We start from the raw sequence: 18,262 nt of genomic DNA, 5'->3' as shown, positions 1-18,262 counted from the left end.
AAGCTGAAGAATCGGCCCTGCTCGTTGTTGCTTCCTTCCAGGCCTGTGATGCTGTTTCTGTTTGTGCTCGCTTTGCTTTCAGGAATGAATTAGGGATGGCAGAAGGTGGGCACTCTTACACCTCCATCGAAGAGTTGAAGAACATCTGGATTCCATATTCCATCAAGATGAAGCTCTCCAAGAACAAAGAGCTGGAGGTTTACAACTGGGATGAAAGCACGGAGGTAAAACATCTCTTGCATGCAAAAAAGTGACACCACAGAGCCTCATTTGTAAATGTGTGCTCAATATCCTAGACAGCTGGGCATCCCCCCGTCCTAAAAATCTCCTAATCCAGTTTTACCCACTTTTAGAGGGGAAAAGAGGTTGGCTGCATTCAGACAACACAATAGTCAATGGTGGGGTAATCAACTCGGCAGTTTATCTAGGGGTTATTCCCCACACAATATGAAAATAAACATGGTTTATCAGCTGTGGCTGCCGAAAATCTATCCTGCCAGGGGGTCTAGAGTGGCAGCCATCGCTTTGACCACTCTCGCCGTGTGACTCTATGGCTGAGGAAATAACCAACAGTGCCCTCCGCATAACACAATAACCCATGGTTGTTCAGGTAGCCAACTCTGCACGGCGTTGGTTAGTTTGCCCGAATAACCGTCAGTTAAAAAAACTCCCTCCGCATAACACAATAACCCATGGTGGCTTAAATAACCAACAGTCAACTTTTAAACCACTGTCGGTTATCATGTTGTCTGAACCCAGTCAGAGAGTCGGCTACACTTAACCCCTGAAAGAAAATAAGTTGCTGGTCTTAAAGAACTTCAAACATGAGGGTCCCAAAACCTCCCCTGGAAACTTGTTCCATTACATGAGTGTTCTGCAACATTGAGAGACAGACAAGTCTCCATTTGTCCATCACATATCTCTCCTGCAAACACTGTCATATGTGGAGGGTTGGCTCCTATCTGAAAATGCTTGAGTTGTTGTTGTTGTTGTTGTTGTTGTTGTTATTCATTTACAGTGGTGGCCAAAATTGTGGACACTTCTTTGAAATTTTCATGTTTTGCAACTTTGCATGCTTATAGAAAATGCTCTGTTTCACGAAATTCAAATGTTTATATATCAATTGAGAGAATTTAATGCTGAATTCAATACAAAAAACAGAATGCAAATATCTGCAGTACAAAAAAGGTTATGCTTACTTTAGTCTAAAAATAAATACGTGTGATTGAGTGAAGTAGTGGATTGGAACTGCAAACCCTACTGGCCAATCACACAGTCCTTGTTCTGGGGGCCAATCACATGGCAGTAGCTGCGATACATCATGTTTCAAGTTGGGGAAAGTCAGTTTTGCTGTCTGTTCTGTAACTGAAGCGCAATTGGAGATTGTGTGAGTATTTGAAGTATTTCTCATTTTAAAGGTGTACGTACGCACATCATAAATAAAGCAATGGCACCAAAGAAAAGAGTTGATTGGACACCCAGGAAAAGAAGCAGGATTGTTGTATTACGTGAATCAGGTCTTTCAACTGATATATAAACATTTGAATTTCATGAAACGAAACATTTTCTATAAGCATGCAAAGTTGCAAAACATGAAAATTTCAAAAAGTGTCCACAGTTTTGGCCACCACTGTATATCCCACCTGTTAAGGATGCAAATCCTTCTGGGACTGCTTCCAAGTAAAATCCAAATACAACAACAAAATCGCAGTAAGACGCTACTGAAACATAAAAAGGCATCTGGCTCCTTCCTGCAAGGTAGTTGGTGGTAGGAGGCGGCGTATGAGGAGAGAGGGCAGTCCGGGAGAGGCAGCGGCCTGGAGTTGTCTGCACCTGCCTCTCCCTGTTTCTCTCATATTACTTAGAGCAGGGGTGAACAACTTGTGGCCCTTCAGATGTTGTTGGACTGCAACTTGCAACTGCAACAAAGAGGTGATAACCTTAACCTAACACAGTGTAAATGAAAACAAGGAAGTTAAAGAAACAGGTAAAAATACAATTTTATATACTAAAATATAATGTCAAAAATAACATACACAGAGCATTTCACAAGTACAATAATACAATGAGACAATCAGAATGCTAGACAGAAAATGCTCAGTAAACTTGGCCAGACGCGTTTCGACCCTTGGTCTTCCTCAATGGCCAGTTTGCCAAGCTGATTAGTTGTTGTTTATGCGTTCAGTTGCTTCCGAGTCTTCGTGACTTCATGGACCAGCCCACGCCAGAGCTTTCTGTCGGCTGTCGCCACCCCTAGCTCCCCCAAGGTCAAGTCTGTCACCTCCAGAATATCATCCATCCATCTTGCCCTTGGTCGGCCCCTCTTCCTTTTGCCTTCCACTTTCCCTAGCATCAGCCTCTTCTCCAGGGTGTCCTGTCTTCTCATTATGTGGCCAAAGTACTTCAGTTTTGCCTTTAATACCATTCCCTCAAGTGAGCAGTCTGGCTTTATTTCCTGGCGTATGGACTGGTTTGATCTTCTTGCAGTCCAAGGCACTCTCAGAATTTTCCTCCAACACCACAGTTCAAAAGCATCTATCTTCCTTCGCTCAGCTTTCCTTATGGTCCAGCTCTCGCAGCCATAGGTTACTACGGGGAATACCATTGCTTTAACTATGTGGACCTTTGTTGTCAGTGTGGTGTCTCTGCTCTTAACTATTTTATCAAGATTTGTCATTGCTCTCCTCCCAAGAAGTAAACGTCTTCTGATTTCCTGGCTGCAGTCAGCATCTGCAGTAATCTTTGCGCCCAGAAATACAAAGTCTGTCACTGATTAGTACCGTGGGCTATTTTCTCCCGGGGCTGACTTAAAAGTTCCAAAAATTAAACGAAATCAGATGTCACTCCCCACAATATATGGTATGAGTCCAAATATTCAAAGGAAGCCCTTAGAAGGTATTCCAAACAGCCACTGCTCACAAGCACGATAATACTGGTATCTAATGCTTGCGTCCGCCCTCCCCTTCGGCTATGCTGACTAGGGCTGATGACAGTTGCAGTCCAACAACATCTGGAGGGCCACAGGTTGCCCACTCCTGACTTAGATGATACCTGCTTTCCTAACAAAAATGGAACAAAGCAATTATAGCGTCAGTACCAAGTGACTATAGGAATTAGAATGATTGGATGGGCTTCTTACTCTTCCGCCACCACCATGGACACGAACCGCGTGCAGCCCATCAAGCTGGCCCGAGCCACCAAAGTGCTGGGCCGGACCAGCTCCCAGGGACAGTGCACTCAGGTCCGCGTGGAGTTCATGGACGGCATCAGCCGTTCGATCAGCCGCAACACCAAAGGCCCCGTCCGGGAGGGAGACGTGCTGACCCTTCTGGAGTCTGAGCGCGAGGCCTGGTGGTTACTCTGAGCCCTTCCAGCCCGAGCCCCACTGATGGGATCCCACTGATTCAGTTTGATCTGCCCAGTCTGGACAAGGAGAGATGAGCCGCTGAATGCCGTTCCATTAAAATTTTGTTCGTTTCCCCCCTTTTTTTAAAAAAAAAGAAGAAGAAGAATGACTGGATGGGGAAAATGTAACGCTAGTTTTGGCCCTTCTGTCTGCAGCTGTCAGTTGTTCTTTTAAGGCAGCAGGAGTGGTGGCAAATGGAGGGCTGGTTTGGCCCCTCCCTTGGCTGCTAAGAGTTCATGGGTCCTCTGGGGCCAATGGGAGTAAACCAAGACATGAAGTGAACACCTGCCTGAGAGCCACAAGCGGCCAAAGCTCTCCGCGGCGCGTGCTTACAGTGCATTCCTGTAACATCTGAAGTGGCTCTTGCAAGGCAAAGGTTCTGTCTCATGAGACTTTCCATATGTCACTTCAGCTCATTAGATGTATTGGGGGGGTGGGAAGCTATTGGAGAAAAGTGGAAGAATTAGATAGGCTTGGTCCAGAGGAAAATGGGCAGATGGCAGTAAGGGTTCTTCAGATGTTGAGAATACTGCTGTAAATGGGATGAAATTATAGTTGTGGATAAGCTATAAGGGAAAGGACCTAAACCATTGGGAGAAAGCAAATCAGGATCTTGTGGATCTGTTCAAGAGACATAGTAGTCTCTAAAAGATCCCCACCCCACCCCGGTCTCAAGTGGCTGCTAACTCTAAGGATGTGAGCAGACCCAGCCAGGTGATCTATATTGTGGGATTCTGTGAAGAATAAACAATATTTAATATGGACGTGTTGCAAATCTTTTCTTTCTTTCTTTCTTTCTTTCTTTCTTTCTTTCTTTCTTTCTTTCTTTTTAAATAAGAGAATTCAATGTGAACCGGCCCGGGAGCTCCGGCTATTGGGCGGTATAAAAATGCTAATGCTAATAATAATGATGATGATGACGATGATGTAGTGTATGTGTCAGGGCAGGTAGATGAAAGCCCTGAGCTGGTACAGAATCTAAGGGTCTAATCCTGCCATTTCTCCCTAGAAAACAGGATTTCAGAGAAGTTAAAGCACTGGAGTTTGAATATGAAGAGATGAGGCTTGACTGCAGGAGTATTAAAGAGTGGTCCAGTTTTCCCCGTTTTTTAGGGAGACTGGTGTTAGTTGGCTATCAGTGTGCGCTCTCTCTCTCTCTCTCAAACACACACACTCTGTGTTAAACTTGCTGAGAAATCTAGCCCATTGATGGAATCTTCTTCCTTTTTGTAGCTGAGCGTGTTGGACGATCAGGAGTCAACATACGTCTACGACCTTATGTCAACCGTTGTGCACATTCTGGACTCCCGGACTGGGGGCAGCCTGGTGGGACACATCAAAGTGGGGGAGACTTACCACCAAAGGAAGGAGGTGAGTCCTGTGATCTTTCCATCTGCTGACCCATCGGTGGTGTAGAAACCCTTGGAGAATCCCCTGCTGCCCAGGCCTTGTCCTGTTGCCATTTGTATCAGCGCCGCCTTAGCTATAGGTGGTCTTGACTGTATGACTGACTCATTGTCCATAGGTGAAAACAGCAGCCATTAACACATACATCTCCTCTCCTTCTGTCTGCTCAGGGTGTCACACATCAGCAGTGGTACCTTTTCAATGACTTTCTCATTGAGCCCGTGGATAAGGTAAGGAGACCAGGACAATTCATACCCTGTGCTCTTGATTTTCTACATGTAGATAACAGATATGTAAATATATTTGTTTTCTATCATGTTTTGCATGTTTTCCCTGAACCAGACACCTCAGGTCTTGCAGACCCTTTTGGCGTAGGATGGAGCAGAGGCAGGAACAGTTGAGATTTTATAGGGAAAGGAGAACATGTCTGGAGGCTGTCAAGTAGAGGCATTTAGCAATAGAGCCTAAAATGTTTGCTGGCTTTAATCTTGGAGCTTTTGAGAGGGAGTCTCTCCTTTTCTTAACACATTTGCAGAATTATGAGAGCTAGAAACTTGCTTTAAAAATGTCTGAAATCTATGTTTATCAGAAGTTCAGGTCAGATCTTGTGCTAGATTACCAAGAAACATTACACTATACGTTAAGTTGAAAACCAACAAATCTTTATTTTTTGTGGGGGAATAAAAATGCATTTTTTCCGCCCTTGAAATAAACACGCAGTTGCAATGCGGAGATGTAACATAGGATAAGGCATGTCCTCCAGTAATGAAAATGGGATGAAATGTCATCAAGCTTGCAGATGCCGTGTGCCTAGCTGATGCTCTCAAGCCCCCAACTCTGCCCAGCCATGAGGCTGTTGCAATGCACCACACTCTTTGGGAATTGCAGGTGTGGTCTAGCTAAAGCCAAGTTACTAAGTTGCATTGGTCCTGTTTAGACAAGACACTAAACCATGGTTAGGCTGCTAACCCTTTTGCAGCAAGTGCTTGTGAGCATGTTTAAACCATGGTTCTGTAGCCACCGTGGCTAGGATTGGTTCACACGATGCACTAAGCCATAACGTTTAGCTCAAAATGCTTAACCATCATGGTTTAGCGTGTTGTCTGAACAGGGCCCATGTGTAAACAGGATTGAGGTGCTAACTGTTTCGTACAGATTGATCTTGGTTGTCATTGGCGCCAAACCTGCAAGGTCCAGGCTGTAACACACGTCCGTGCTGCACTTTCCCCCCCATCTACACTCAAGGCCAGGGCAATTTGGGTCAGTACACAGTGACACCATTCTAGGGGATAGTCCGTTATGGTCCCAGTCTGCTCTGCTCCCACTGGTCTCATTCTTACCAAAGACAACCCCAGAAGCCCACTCAACTCAAATGTTCATGGTGCTCCCATGCCGGTTTATTGTTTATTTGGTGTTCACTTTTGGATTTGCAGTGTGAGGCTGTGCAATTTGACATGAGCTGGAAGGTGCCAGGTATCCTTTATTATGTGCGCAGGAGCCTCCACTCCAAGTACAACTTAAACAGTGAGTACCTCTCTATGCCTTTGTGTTTTTGATTACATGGAAGGAGCTAGAGCAGAAATCTGGGTGTGTGTGTGGGTGTTCCTTTACTCATGAGAACCGGGTTCAACCATGCACTGCCACAGATTCCTTGGGGCTTAGCTTTCTACAACAGAGGTATCGAGCAATATTAGGTGTGGAAGACATCATCAAAAGTCACCCAGTTCTCTCACACATATTGTGTGTGTCCAAGCTTGTATATATATATATACACACACACACATATACCTGTGATATCAGCAGATTTTCTACCAAAAAGTCTAGGCCCTTTCTTCCCCATGTAGATCTGTGTGACCAACCTTTTCCTGTGTGCTTCGAGAGGTTAGAAATCCGATATCAATTGTATATAAAAAGAGTCGCTGCTTGCAAAAGCCCTCTCTTCTGTGGCATTCCTCGACCAAGGTGGGATCCCCCCCTGTTGTCTCTTCAGGTTTTTTAATGGTTGTATATTGTTTTTAAGTGTTTTTATCTTATGTGAACCACCCAGAGAGCTTCGGCTATGGGGCGGTATACAAATGCAATAAATAAATAAAGTAATCTCAAAAGGCATCCTTGAACTTTTGTTCAGATGGTTGAACAAAAGGCAACCATCTGTCAGGGATGCTTTAGGGTGGATTCCTGCATTGAGCAGGGGGTTGGACTCGATGGCCTTGTAGGCCCCTTCCAACTCTGCTATTCTATGATTCTATGAACTGAGTGATGAATCAGCTGATCACATTTCTTTTTCACCTTCAAGTTAAGAACCCCATCGAAGCCAGCGTGCTGCTCGCTGAGGCCTCCCTCGCCCGCAAACAGCGCAAATGCCACGCCACTTTCATCCCGTTGATGCTGAGTGAGATGCCCCAGGCTGGAGACCTGGTGGGACTTGATGCCGAGTTTGTCACCCTCAACGAGGTAGGCGTTGCGTCAGGAGGGAGACTTAGAAGATTTCTGCCCTGGGCTCTCTCGTATGGTCTATTTCTAAAGAGGCTGGGCTCTCTTTAGAAATAGTCTATTTGACAGCACAGCACATCTATTCGCTCTTTTAAAATCTGCAACAGGAGGAGGCTGAGCTTCGCAGCGATGGGACCAAATCCACCATCAAGCCCAGCCAGATGTCGGTGGCCAGGATCACATGCGTTAGGGGGCAGGGTCCCAATGAAGGTGTTCCCTTCATCGATGATTACATCTCCACGCAAGAACAGGTACGCAGCACTCTCTCTCTGTGAAAGCCTGGCAAAGATTGTGCCGGTGCCCCCATATTGAGGAGGCTTTAGACAACTTGGTCCCCAGCTCTCACGTAAACGAGGAGTTTCCTCATAGCAGTGGCTCTGCTGTGAAGGGCAACGCTGGGCCCCTGCTATTTTGGTTGTCCAGGGATGGGTTAATAGAATGAGTTGTTTTAATCCTTCAGTCCCTAACTGACTGGAAGGGGGGTGGAGTGGGGGGCATATTGCTTGGAGGAAAAGAATCTCGGACAAAATGTAATGGGAAGCAGCAGCCTTGAAACCAATCCTGCAGCTGTTGATTGATTGGGATTTCTTTCCCTCCTGTTTCAAAAGTCTCAGGGTGAGTTGCCATGTATCTTTATGTCATAAAAACCCTTTTCAGGGAATTTCATTTGGGCTCCGTGGCTGAGCAAGAACCTGAACATACATACACCCAGCTCTGTCCATTGCACTTTACTGGCCCTGGTCTGCCTCCTGTGTGGAGGAGGCCACTTGTGTGAGTGAGCCTCAGGAAAGGACGTATTTGTGTCTTAGAGCCCAGGATGCCCTTCCCCGTGGCTGAAGACAAGGCTGATCTGTCTATCATCCAGGGAAACTGCAGCGCCAGAATGAATGTGAAATGTGATCTCTTGCACCGGACCCACTCAATAGCAGCCAGCGGTTGCTTTGCGTAGAGTACCCTCTTGTTATTCTCTGGGACCTGAGTTCACAAGTGAGGCATTCTCCTTTCTTGCTCAGTGGAGGAGGACCTACTGAGATGGGTCACTTCTCCCATCCACTTCGCTAGACAGGACTTGCAGGAGCTTCTCCCTCTTCCCCTGGGAGGAGTCTCCTCCAGTATGTGTCCTTCCTTCACTGAGCAAGCAAGCTGCCCCAAGGCTTTCCCATGTCCACTAGGCCTTCCTTTAGACACAGGCTTCTCTCCTCCTCCCTCTAACCATCTCAGTTCAACAGGCCCAGGTGGAGTCCTTGGGATCATGCACAGCAATAACACCAAGAGTGGCTCAAGACCTGATATTCGCTGGCCACAACCAGCAGAGGGTAGAGCTCCTGGGTTCTCCAGAGTGAGCAGGTTGCAGACTCTCCTCTCTGGGAGGAGATTCCTTGCAAGCTCAGATGGAGGGGGAAAGACCACTGCAAATGGTCATCCCTGATCAGCTCCTACTTTGCCCTCTCGGAAGGATGGATGTGTTTTCCCAGAAGTTAGAACAGTTAAGTCTGAGAGATGTCTTTCATAGAATCATAGAATAGCAGAGTTGGAAGGGGCCTACAAGGCCATCGAGTCCAACCCCCTGCTCAATGCAGGAATCCACCCTAAAGCATCCCTGACAGATGCTTGTCCAGCTGCCTCTTGAAGGCCTCTAGTGTGGGAGAGCCCACAACCTCCCTAGGTAACTGATTCCATTGTCGCCCTGCTCTAACAGTCAGGAAGTTTTTCCTGATGTCCAGCTGGAATCTGGCTTCCTTTAACTTGAGTCCATTATTCCATTATTCCTTCTGTCCTGTCCTTCTTTTAGAAGGCTCTTACATCTTCGAGTATGTCTCTCTCAGAGCATAGTGTATTGCAGTTTTATAGCCTCATTTTTTGTTTGTTTTATTCATTTGTTTCCTAGTTACATTAGCCGGGTTAACCTTAAGAAAAGGTTAACAGGACTGGACTCCTGTATCTTTAACAGTTGAATGGAAAAGGGAATTTCAGCAGGTGTCATTTGTATGCATGCAGCACCTGGTGAAATTATCTCTTCATCACAACAGTTAAAGCTGCAGGAGCCCTGCCCTCTTTTGTTTCTGGTCACTCTAGTATTGCTCTTGCAGCTTTAACGGTTGTGATGCAGAGGGAATTTCACTAGGTGCTGCATGTGAACAAATGACACTTGCTGAAATTCCCTTTTCTATACAGCCATTAAAGATACAGGAGCCCCATGTCCTCCTTTCCATATGGTCACCCTATATTAGTAGCATATGTTTCTGAATGTGAAGGCATTTCTCCCAAGGGAAGAGGAAGGAGCCCCTTCTTGATCACCCCAGAGTGCAGGACACAGAATAATGGGCTCAAGTTACAGGAAGCTAGATTCCGGCTGGACATCAGGAAAAACTTCCCATCTGTTAGAGCAGTACAACAGTGGAACCAATTGCCTAGGGAGGCCATGGGCTCTCCCACACTTGAGGCATTCAAGAGGCAGCTGGACAGCCATCTGGGAGGGATGCTTTAAGGCGGATTCCTGCATTGAGCATGGGGTTGGAGTCGATGGCCTTATAGGCCCCTTCCAATTCTACTATTCTATGATTCTAAGTCCTGGGAGGGGTTGGCATTGCAGGGAAGCGTTGCAAGATGTCTTCCTTCTTTGCAGGACGTCCTCCTTATTCTGAGCAGAAAGAACCTTCCCATTAAATCCAATATTTCTTTCTTCTTCACATCACACGACCATATTTTCTTTACTCTTGTAGGTAGTGGATTACCTCACTCAGTACTCGGGAATAAAGCCAGGGGATCTGGATGCCAAAATCTCCTCCAAACACCTCACCACCCTCAAGTCCACCTACCTGAAGCTACGCTTCCTCATTGATGTTGGGGTCAAGTTTGTGGGCCACGGATTGCAGAAAGACTTCCGGGTCATCAACATCATGGTGCCTGCCTCTTTTTTTATATATACATTCTGACATTTGTCTCCCCTATACAGGTTGACTGCTTATATTGTGTAAAAGGTTGGGACTGTTTGTGCATGTGTGTGAATATGAAGAGGTGACAACATAAAGGGGTACAACTGATTGTGAGTGTAGCTTATGAATGATAATAAATACGTGTGTGAAAGGGGGCGGCAGGGAGGGAGACACGAGGATATTTTTGAATATCTAGGATGGATGTTGTCAGGGGTAAGGTGGCAGTGCGACCTCTATGAACAGTAGGATATGGAAAGGCTTTTGTATGAACAGTGGGATTGCTTCAGTAATAAGGAAGTGTTTAAAGTTTCCATTATAGGATTGTTTTATTTGCCTTATGTTTAGTTATTTGTGTCAGCATGACTTATCCTCCTATCTCAGTATGTGTAATATCTATAATGTGTACATTACCCATTTATTTAATATATTTATACCCTGCTTTTTAAGATAAACTCCTTAGAAGGTGACTTTACAAAGCTTTCAAAACATAAAATACCACATAATAATTGCCTGGATGTTTACTTTTTATGAAGGACAAAATGCATGGGTCCTTGCCTCAAAGGTCATGTCGCAGGCTTCCCCAAGCTGGTGCCCACTCCCCAGATGTGTTAGACTACAACCCCCATAACATAAATATAGCCGGATGGGGGATTATGGGAATTGGAGGGCACCAGGTTGGGAAGGACTGGTGTATAGTCCAAAGGGATGGGGATAGGGAGGCTGCAGGGACTGAAATAAGACACAAAATGTGCATGCAACTAATAAAATAGGCCTGTGGTTTTTAAATCTTGGAAGCTTATTAAGCAAAAGGGTCAGTAATAGAGAGCCAGTGTGGTGTGGTGGCTAGAGTGCCGGCCCTTCCATTACGCAGAGTGAGGAGCCCACATCAGGTGACATGTGGCAAGAAGCAGTGGGTTGGGCCCACCACCACCCTCCTGCCCTGAATGCTGCCTTTCCATTGGTCTTACAGGAGTGCCTGGGGCTGTGGCACCACTAATAGTGGGGCGGTCTAGTGGTTAGAGTGTTGGACTGGGACTCGGGAGAGCCGGGTTCTAGTCCACACCTGGCCATAGAAACCCACTGGGTGACTTTGGGCCAGTCACAGACTCTCAGCGCAACCCACCTCACAGGGTTGTTGTTGTGAGGATAAAGTGGAGAGGAGGAGGATTATGTAGGCCGCCTTGGGTTCCTTGCAGGAAAAAAGGCAGATATAAATGCAGTAATAAATAAATAAATAAACAGTGGATAAGCTTTCCCAAAAAAGCAGCTTGCCAACCAACCACTTCTGCTTTTCCGCTGCAGTGTACAGCTGCAGGAGATCTTTAGATGTGCTTCTGGTTGAGATGGGGCAAGGTTGAGGGCAACCCTAGAACATGCCCCAGAAACCTCCATTGCAATACATTGGGTTTTCCTACTCAATGCACAGGGGTCCTTTTCAGACAAGTCCACATGGAAAAGGCTTCCTGGAATGCAGAAAGATTGAAAACCTCTGAAATAAGACAGCTGACTATGAAATGCCAGGCTAAAATAAGCCAGTTAGTATCAAAAGGTATCGCAGCATTTGTCCTGGCACACGTTTACAGGACCAGGAAAATGTTTCCTGTACTACTAGTAGCAGCAGGAGCTCTGCCTTTGTAAGGCCAAGAAAAATGGTTTAGCTGAGGGCCTGTAGAGTCCCTGGGACCATGTGCTCATACTTTGCAAAGAACTCAGAACCAGACCATGTTCTGTTTGAAGGCTGACATCCTATATCCTTGAGAAAATGGCAAGTTTCTTCTTATTTCAATGCAAATTAGGGAAGAATTGTGTTGACCTCATTTTAAAATCTGTTTTTATCTAATCGTTCTTAATCACTTGTATCTTTCTTTTGTATAAAACCCTTTATTGGTCTGTGACTGTATTCATGACTAGACCATGCCTGTCTCTGCAGGTTCCCCGGGACCAGGTCATTGACACTGTGTACTTGTTCCATATGCCCAGGAAGAGGATGATCTCGCTGCGCTTCCTTGCCTGGTATTTTTTGGGTCAGTACAGACATTCTGCAGTCAGAATTAAGCCAAGCCTGTCACCTAGTCAGCCTGGCCTCCCTGGGTTAGAGAAGGATGTAGCTGCCAAGGATTCCCTCAAGTACAATTCACGTTGTGTCAAAGAGTTCAAAACTTCCTTGTTCCCCCAGGACTCAACAAGCCCTGTGCTGAGCTGAGCTGGAGAATACTAGCAGAGTTGCAAATAGGGAGGATCTCAGGACTGGCAGGATGAGTTTGTCTGAGGAGGGAGAATTCCTTGGCCTAAACGGCAACCCTCTGCTTTGGGCTAGAGACGTTCCTCCTTTCCCGCAGCAGGGAAAAGTAGGTATGTGTCATTTGCCGCATGCCGAATCTCTTTCTGTTTCCCGTAGACCTGAAGATCCAAGGGGAGACACATGACAGCATTGAAGATGCACGCACAGCCCTCCAGCTGTACAGGAAGTACATGGAACTGAGCCACGGTGGCTTGGAGCCTGAGGAATTCCGCAAGGTGCTGAAAGGCCTGTACGAGAAAGGGAGGAAGATGGACTGGAAGGTGCCTGAGCCTGATGGCCAAAGCAGCCCCAAGAGTAAGGGCCCACTCTTCTGCCTGTTCAGCCTGGGCACTGTGTCACCATGCACATATCCCCCTGTGTCTGTACAAGCCCATGAGCCCACGTGTGTGAGTGCGCACCTAGGCATATCTTTTTCTGGGTGCTCAGTTTCATGTATGTGTGGAAATTGCCATCTGTGGCAATATTTGTCTTTGTGCCTGCATGTTTGTGTACATCCATCCAAAATGTAAAGTCAGTATTATTTATTTATTTATTTATATAGCACCATCAATGTACATGGTGCTGTACAGAGTAAAACAATAAAATAGCAAGGCCCTGCCGCATAGGCTTACATTCTAATAAAATCATAATAAAACAATAAGGAGGGGAAGAGATATATGGGTCCTGCAGTTTATACTCTCAGCATAGAAGGTCTGGGTTCTGGCCCTTTGCCTCTTCGCATGTTGGCGTAGGCAAGGAGCAGAATTTGGTTAAGAGTTTATTTCCCAGTGTCTCCCATGGAGACTGCATTTGTCGCTGCAAGGGCATTAAGAGCACACTAGGATCCCTGAAAGATTTCTCGTAGTAATTGGTACAAGGATGTGACTATGGATCCTTTGCACCTCTAGCCTTCCTTCCAGTAGACCCTAAGAACATAAGAGCCCTGCTGGATCATACAGAGGGTCCAGCTAGTCCAACACTCTGTTCACACAGCCAACCAGCTGCCAACCAGAGGCCAACAAATCAAGACAGCACCCTCCCACCCATGTTCCCCAGCAACTGGTACATATAGGCCTTACTGCCTTGGATACTAGAGGTAGCACATAGCCATCAGGGCTAGTAGCCATTGATAGCCTTCTCCTTTAGGAATTTATCCAACCCCCCCCCCTTTAAAGCCATCCAAATTGGTGGCCATCATTACATCTTGTGGGAGTGAATTCCATAGCTTCACACTATGCACTGTGTGAAGAAGTACTTCCTATTATTTGTCCTGAATCTCCGATCCATCAGCTTCATGCTGGCTTTGGATCTGTCATCCCTCTCTGTCCAGAATCTACAATATAATCCTGGAACTTGATTGATTGATTAATTAATTATTTTTCTTTCTAATCCAACCAACAACTGATGTTCTTTGAACGGATTACAAGCAGTTAAGATAAAATGCCATAGAAGAGTTAAAAATATAAAATGCAATACAAATATTTAAAAGAATGAAATCCAATATAATGCAAAACAATTGGAAGCACAGGAATCGATAAAGCAGCCATAAAAGTCTAGGACTGGGTCTGTAAAACGCCCGGGAGAAAAAATCTGGATTTTATCTACTGGCATTTTAGCTCCTCTCAGAAAGCTAGGCGTGCTGGCTGTGGTCTCTCTGTGGTTCACGGTGCCGTGTTTCTGTTTCTCCGGCAGGTGCTGCTGTGTTCTCAACCGTGCTGTCTCTCTGACCCAAGAGACCTCATCACAGCCGATATCACTTCCGCGCTCTGTTCAGGAGAGGATTATCCAAAACGTATTCCCTGAGAGGTGGATATTATAGAACATGGATTAAAATACGCACGTCTGTGGGAAGGAAAGACACTCCACATGTTTCTCCAAGGCCAAGGAACTTCTGCTGGGGTGCATCTGCCCCTGGTTTCCTGATGAATCCCAGACCGAATCTTAAATAACTAGGAACAAGAGAGTGCACGATCCGACACCTTTGCAAGCCACATGGGGGCACAGTTACACTGAAAGAGATGCTCTTTGGGTTGGGATGCTGAACATGTGCACTGCGCAAGGGCGGGATTGCGCATCAGGCCCTGCAGTGCACTCCGTGACAGGCTAGTATACATTTTATGCAAAGGTGGTGGGGGGGGGGGCTGCAGCAGAGTGAAACGCTCAGAGATCTTCCCGTTCTATATCCATCAGTGTTGTTACCATAGTTGAGCAGGCTGAGCTTGTAGGAGGCACCTATTTTATCTTTTGGTCTGCTTTTGCTCCAGAAACAATCTAGAGCTGGACTCTACTGCCATGGAGGCTTCATGGCTTTTTAACTCTTTTGTCCTTTTCTGGATGTGAATCATCGTGCATCAGTCTCTGAAACATAATCAAGCTGTAAAAACATCGCTAGTGCTTCAGGCAGTCCTTTGCAATCCTGCCTTTTCTTTGCTTCCTTTGTGTTCGAGTCATCCTTGATCCCACATAAATATAAATGGGATGTCATTATTGTGTATATCCCCCTGTTTTATTTCTACTGAAACTGAGGCATTAGCTCTCTCCTTCCCTACGTTACATGGATGCTAGTGGGCAGATCGGCAGGCCAGACTTCACAAAATTCCCAACTCCAGACCCTAGATAGCTCTGCCATCACCTTTATGTCATGCAAGTCTTGGAAACTAGACCATTCACATTTTTGCGTGTGGAATAAGTTGCATATACTTACACTTTATAAATTGTTAGTGGCAGAATTGAGGATTTACATTTTGAGGCACACGGTAGCATGGGAGGAGAGGTGTATATTGGGATACGAAGTAAAGAGGAATTCAATGGTCAAAGTGTAGGAAGTAGCTATAACTGCATTCACATGTTCAATGGAAAAACCTCACCTATATGGGCTACTTAGGAGCAACCCATAGTTTGGAATGTGCAGCCATCACCAAGTTAGGGCTCATCAGCAGTGACATGTTACAAATAGTAGGCCTAGCGCCATTACACTGTTGGACTAGGATCAGGGGAACATGGGTTCAAATCCCCAGCCAGCCATGAAACTCACTAGGTGACTAGGAGCCTGTCACTCTAGCCTAGGCTACATCACAGGCTTGTTGTGAGAACCCTTAAGGCGGTACAAGTATGTAATTAAATAAAACCTCTGTCACAGACAGAGTTAAGCAGAGTGGTTAAGTTTAAAGTCATGCACTTTGATTTAAAAAATTGAAACTTGGCACACTGACACGTTGACCCACACTAAACATTTGTTGATAATAGATCCTAGTAAGTAATGGGGCAGGAGACTAACAAATGTGTTCCTGTCCTTTAGTCCATGAGCCAGGACAAAAATCCTTACCATATGTGATGAATAATACTGAATGTGATTTTTTAAGCTAGTTCTTTCTTTTTGTCAAAGCATTTTTTATTGTTTCAAAAACATATATAGCCTAAAAGCATTATATATAGACATAGAAAAAGAGAAAAGAAAAGAAAAGAAAACACACATCAAGGTTACGGTATGTTTTTTAAGCTAGTTCTGTAACCACAGAGATGCGGGGGGAGGTGACAGACCTGCAGCTTTTGCATGGTTTTGAGTGTCATGTAATCACAGTTCATACAAATCTTACCCAGGGTGGTCCCTACTGTGCAGCGAGGTGAAAAGATCTATTTATGGCAGCACCAGCAGGCATGGAATTCAAACCCAGGATGTTTTGTGTGGGTCATTCTGTTCTCCAGTACGCTGTCCTCTGTGTGTGTTGCCACAGTATTGCTTCCAGGCCAATACTTTGGGTGCCAGACACTGTCAAGCATATTGAAATAATGTACCCAGACCTCCAGTGGAACGTCCTCTGCAAGCTGGCAAGCCATCACGTTCGCCACAATGCGCCTGTTCAGAAGACACCTTAAAACCTGCTGATTAAGGCTTTTGGTTAAGCAGCAGGGCTTAAGGTGTCTTGTGAGATGCGTTTTTCTAAACCCTGCTCACTCACTAACCACAGTTGGACCGTCTGCAGCAGGGTTAGCGGTGCTAACCATGGCTTAAAGTGTTGCATGCGACAGCACGGCTTGCGGTTAGTGCTAACCCCAGAGAACCACAGTTTCGCTAATCACAGAGCCTGAAGTGTTGTCTGAACAGGTCCGATGTGTTTTTTCCCTATGAAATTTTACTTTATTTCAAAATAAAGTTAACAAACTGAAGGCAACAAATAGAATGTACCTAATAATAAATCAAGATTGTTAAAGAAACATAGGAATTCAGTAATTATAATTCTTGTTCCATAAGCATATCATTTATAGACTCCAGTAAAATGGCCTAAGTAGGAGCTCAATACCTAATGAAAGAGCAAAAATACTATGGTTACATTGACCCTGTTTAGATGACACGCTGAGCCACAGTGATTAGGCATTTTGAGCTAAACATTATGGCTTATCGTGTCACGTGAACCACTCCTAACCATGGTAGCTACAAAGCCATGGTTTAAACACACTGATTGGGCCTGTTCAGATGACACTTCAGGGAGCGTGCTTAGTGAAACTGGTTCTCTGGGGTTAGCACTAACCACAAGCTGTGCTGTCACGTACAACACTTTAAGCCACAGTTATCGCCACTAAGCCTGCTGCAGATGGTCCATCTGGGGTTAGAAAGTAACCAGGGTTTAGCAAAATGCATCACAGAAGACACCTTTGCTTCATCAAAAGCCTTAACCAGCAGGGTTTAAGGTGTCTTCTGAACAGGGTTAGTGGCTTAACCATGGCTTAGTTTGTTGTCTGAACAGGCCCAGCATATAAAAGTACTGTTTGGGAATGTGTATTATTTTGTGTTTATTAGTCAGAACAAATATAGGCAACTGTACTTGGTTGGAATTTGATCAAAAGTTTGAAGAGCTTCAACATAGGAAATAAATGGAAACTATGATGCCATAATCTTTTCCTAAAATTAGGATTCCTTGCTTGCTGCACTTGCTGACTAAGTTTATACAGGTTTTATCAACCCACTGCTCTTTAGTTTGTTGCCTTAGAGCCTTCCAATTACACTGCATGATTTTTTAGTTGTATACAATTGCTTAAGAAGGCCTTTACGCAGGAATCCAGGATCAGTAGACACTATTAAGCACACAGGCCCACATCAATAGTACCCAAAATATGTATAAGTGAATAAGAAACTGGGAGTGTACACCCCATATCTCCACAAGAGTAACTTCTACAGGATGCCACACAATCACATCTGGCCCAACACTGTGTTGGGATGCAAGATACTTCCGTGCATGGTGCCCCCATCCAAATAGTTCCTGATATATGTAGAAATGAGAATGGAAGTGGAGATGGGCACCCTGAAATAAGCTTTACACCACCCCAAACCTTCAGGGGAGTGTCTGCTATGACACCATACCTTCACAACTGGCCTACCTGTTCATTTCGCCATAAGATACTGTCCCACCCCCACTAGGTGTGATATGACCTTGTTCTTTTCTTTGAAAAGCCAAAAAGTTACATGTTATAGTCCCAATACCACTGACAATGCCATGGTACTACTTGAAACGTTTGTAGAACTTCTCTATGTGTAAAGCAGAACCTGTTTTTGAGAAGGTTATGGGGTGTGTGCAATCTATCAGGGAGGGCATGTATAGAAATTAATTGCAATGAGATCCAACTATACCAAATCCTGCAGACTGGGGCTGGAAGAAGAAAGATGGCTCTCAATGGCGGCCACAGTGGACAACTCTTGGCCAAATTCAGGCCAAAGTGCTATGAGCTCTTTAGAGCACACCT

The 18,262-nt window shown here is 45.3% G+C and overlaps 2 protein-coding genes across 4 annotated transcripts in view; both read left to right on the top strand.

The window, feature by feature from the left end:
- PAN2 (poly(A) specific ribonuclease subunit PAN2) overlaps window positions 1–15,049 on the top strand; it is a 38,491-nt gene extending 23,442 nt beyond the window's left edge. For 2 of the 3 annotated variants that reach the window (XM_063119824.1, XM_063119825.1), the window contains exons 17-26: window positions 83–224; window positions 4,640–4,777; window positions 4,984–5,043; window positions 6,247–6,337; window positions 7,110–7,267; window positions 7,414–7,557; window positions 10,030–10,209; window positions 12,173–12,266; window positions 12,641–12,838; window positions 14,216–15,048. In XM_063119824.1, coding sequence (XP_062975894.1) covers window positions 83–224; window positions 4,640–4,777; window positions 4,984–5,043; window positions 6,247–6,337; window positions 7,110–7,267; window positions 7,414–7,557; window positions 10,030–10,209; window positions 12,173–12,266; window positions 12,641–12,838; window positions 14,216–14,250 — 1,240 coding nt within the window. In that variant the 3' untranslated portion in view covers window positions 14,251–15,048. Of the gene's footprint in view, window positions 1–82; window positions 225–4,639; window positions 4,778–4,983; window positions 5,044–6,246; window positions 6,338–7,109; window positions 7,268–7,413; window positions 7,558–10,029; window positions 10,210–12,172; window positions 12,267–12,640; window positions 12,839–14,215 lie in introns of all 3 variants that reach the window. The other variant, XM_063119823.1, reaches the window with a different exon arrangement.
- On the top strand, window positions 3,135–3,484 carry LOC134394404 (small ribosomal subunit protein eS28-like). Its single transcript, XM_063119832.1, has one exon. The coding sequence runs from the start codon at window positions 3,155–3,157 to the stop codon at window positions 3,362–3,364; it is 210 nt and encodes a 69-aa protein (XP_062975902.1). The 5' UTR covers window positions 3,135–3,154; the 3' UTR covers window positions 3,365–3,484.
- Window positions 15,050–18,262: the final 3,213 nt, after the last annotated feature.

This window comes from Elgaria multicarinata, chromosome 3, assembly GCF_023053635.1.
Source record: "Elgaria multicarinata webbii isolate HBS135686 ecotype San Diego chromosome 3, rElgMul1.1.pri, whole genome shotgun sequence".
Taxonomy (NCBI): domain Eukaryota; kingdom Metazoa; phylum Chordata; class Lepidosauria; order Squamata; family Anguidae; genus Elgaria; species Elgaria multicarinata.
The sequence above is the reverse complement of the archived record's forward strand: the minus strand, read 5'-3'. Positions and strand labels throughout refer to the sequence as shown.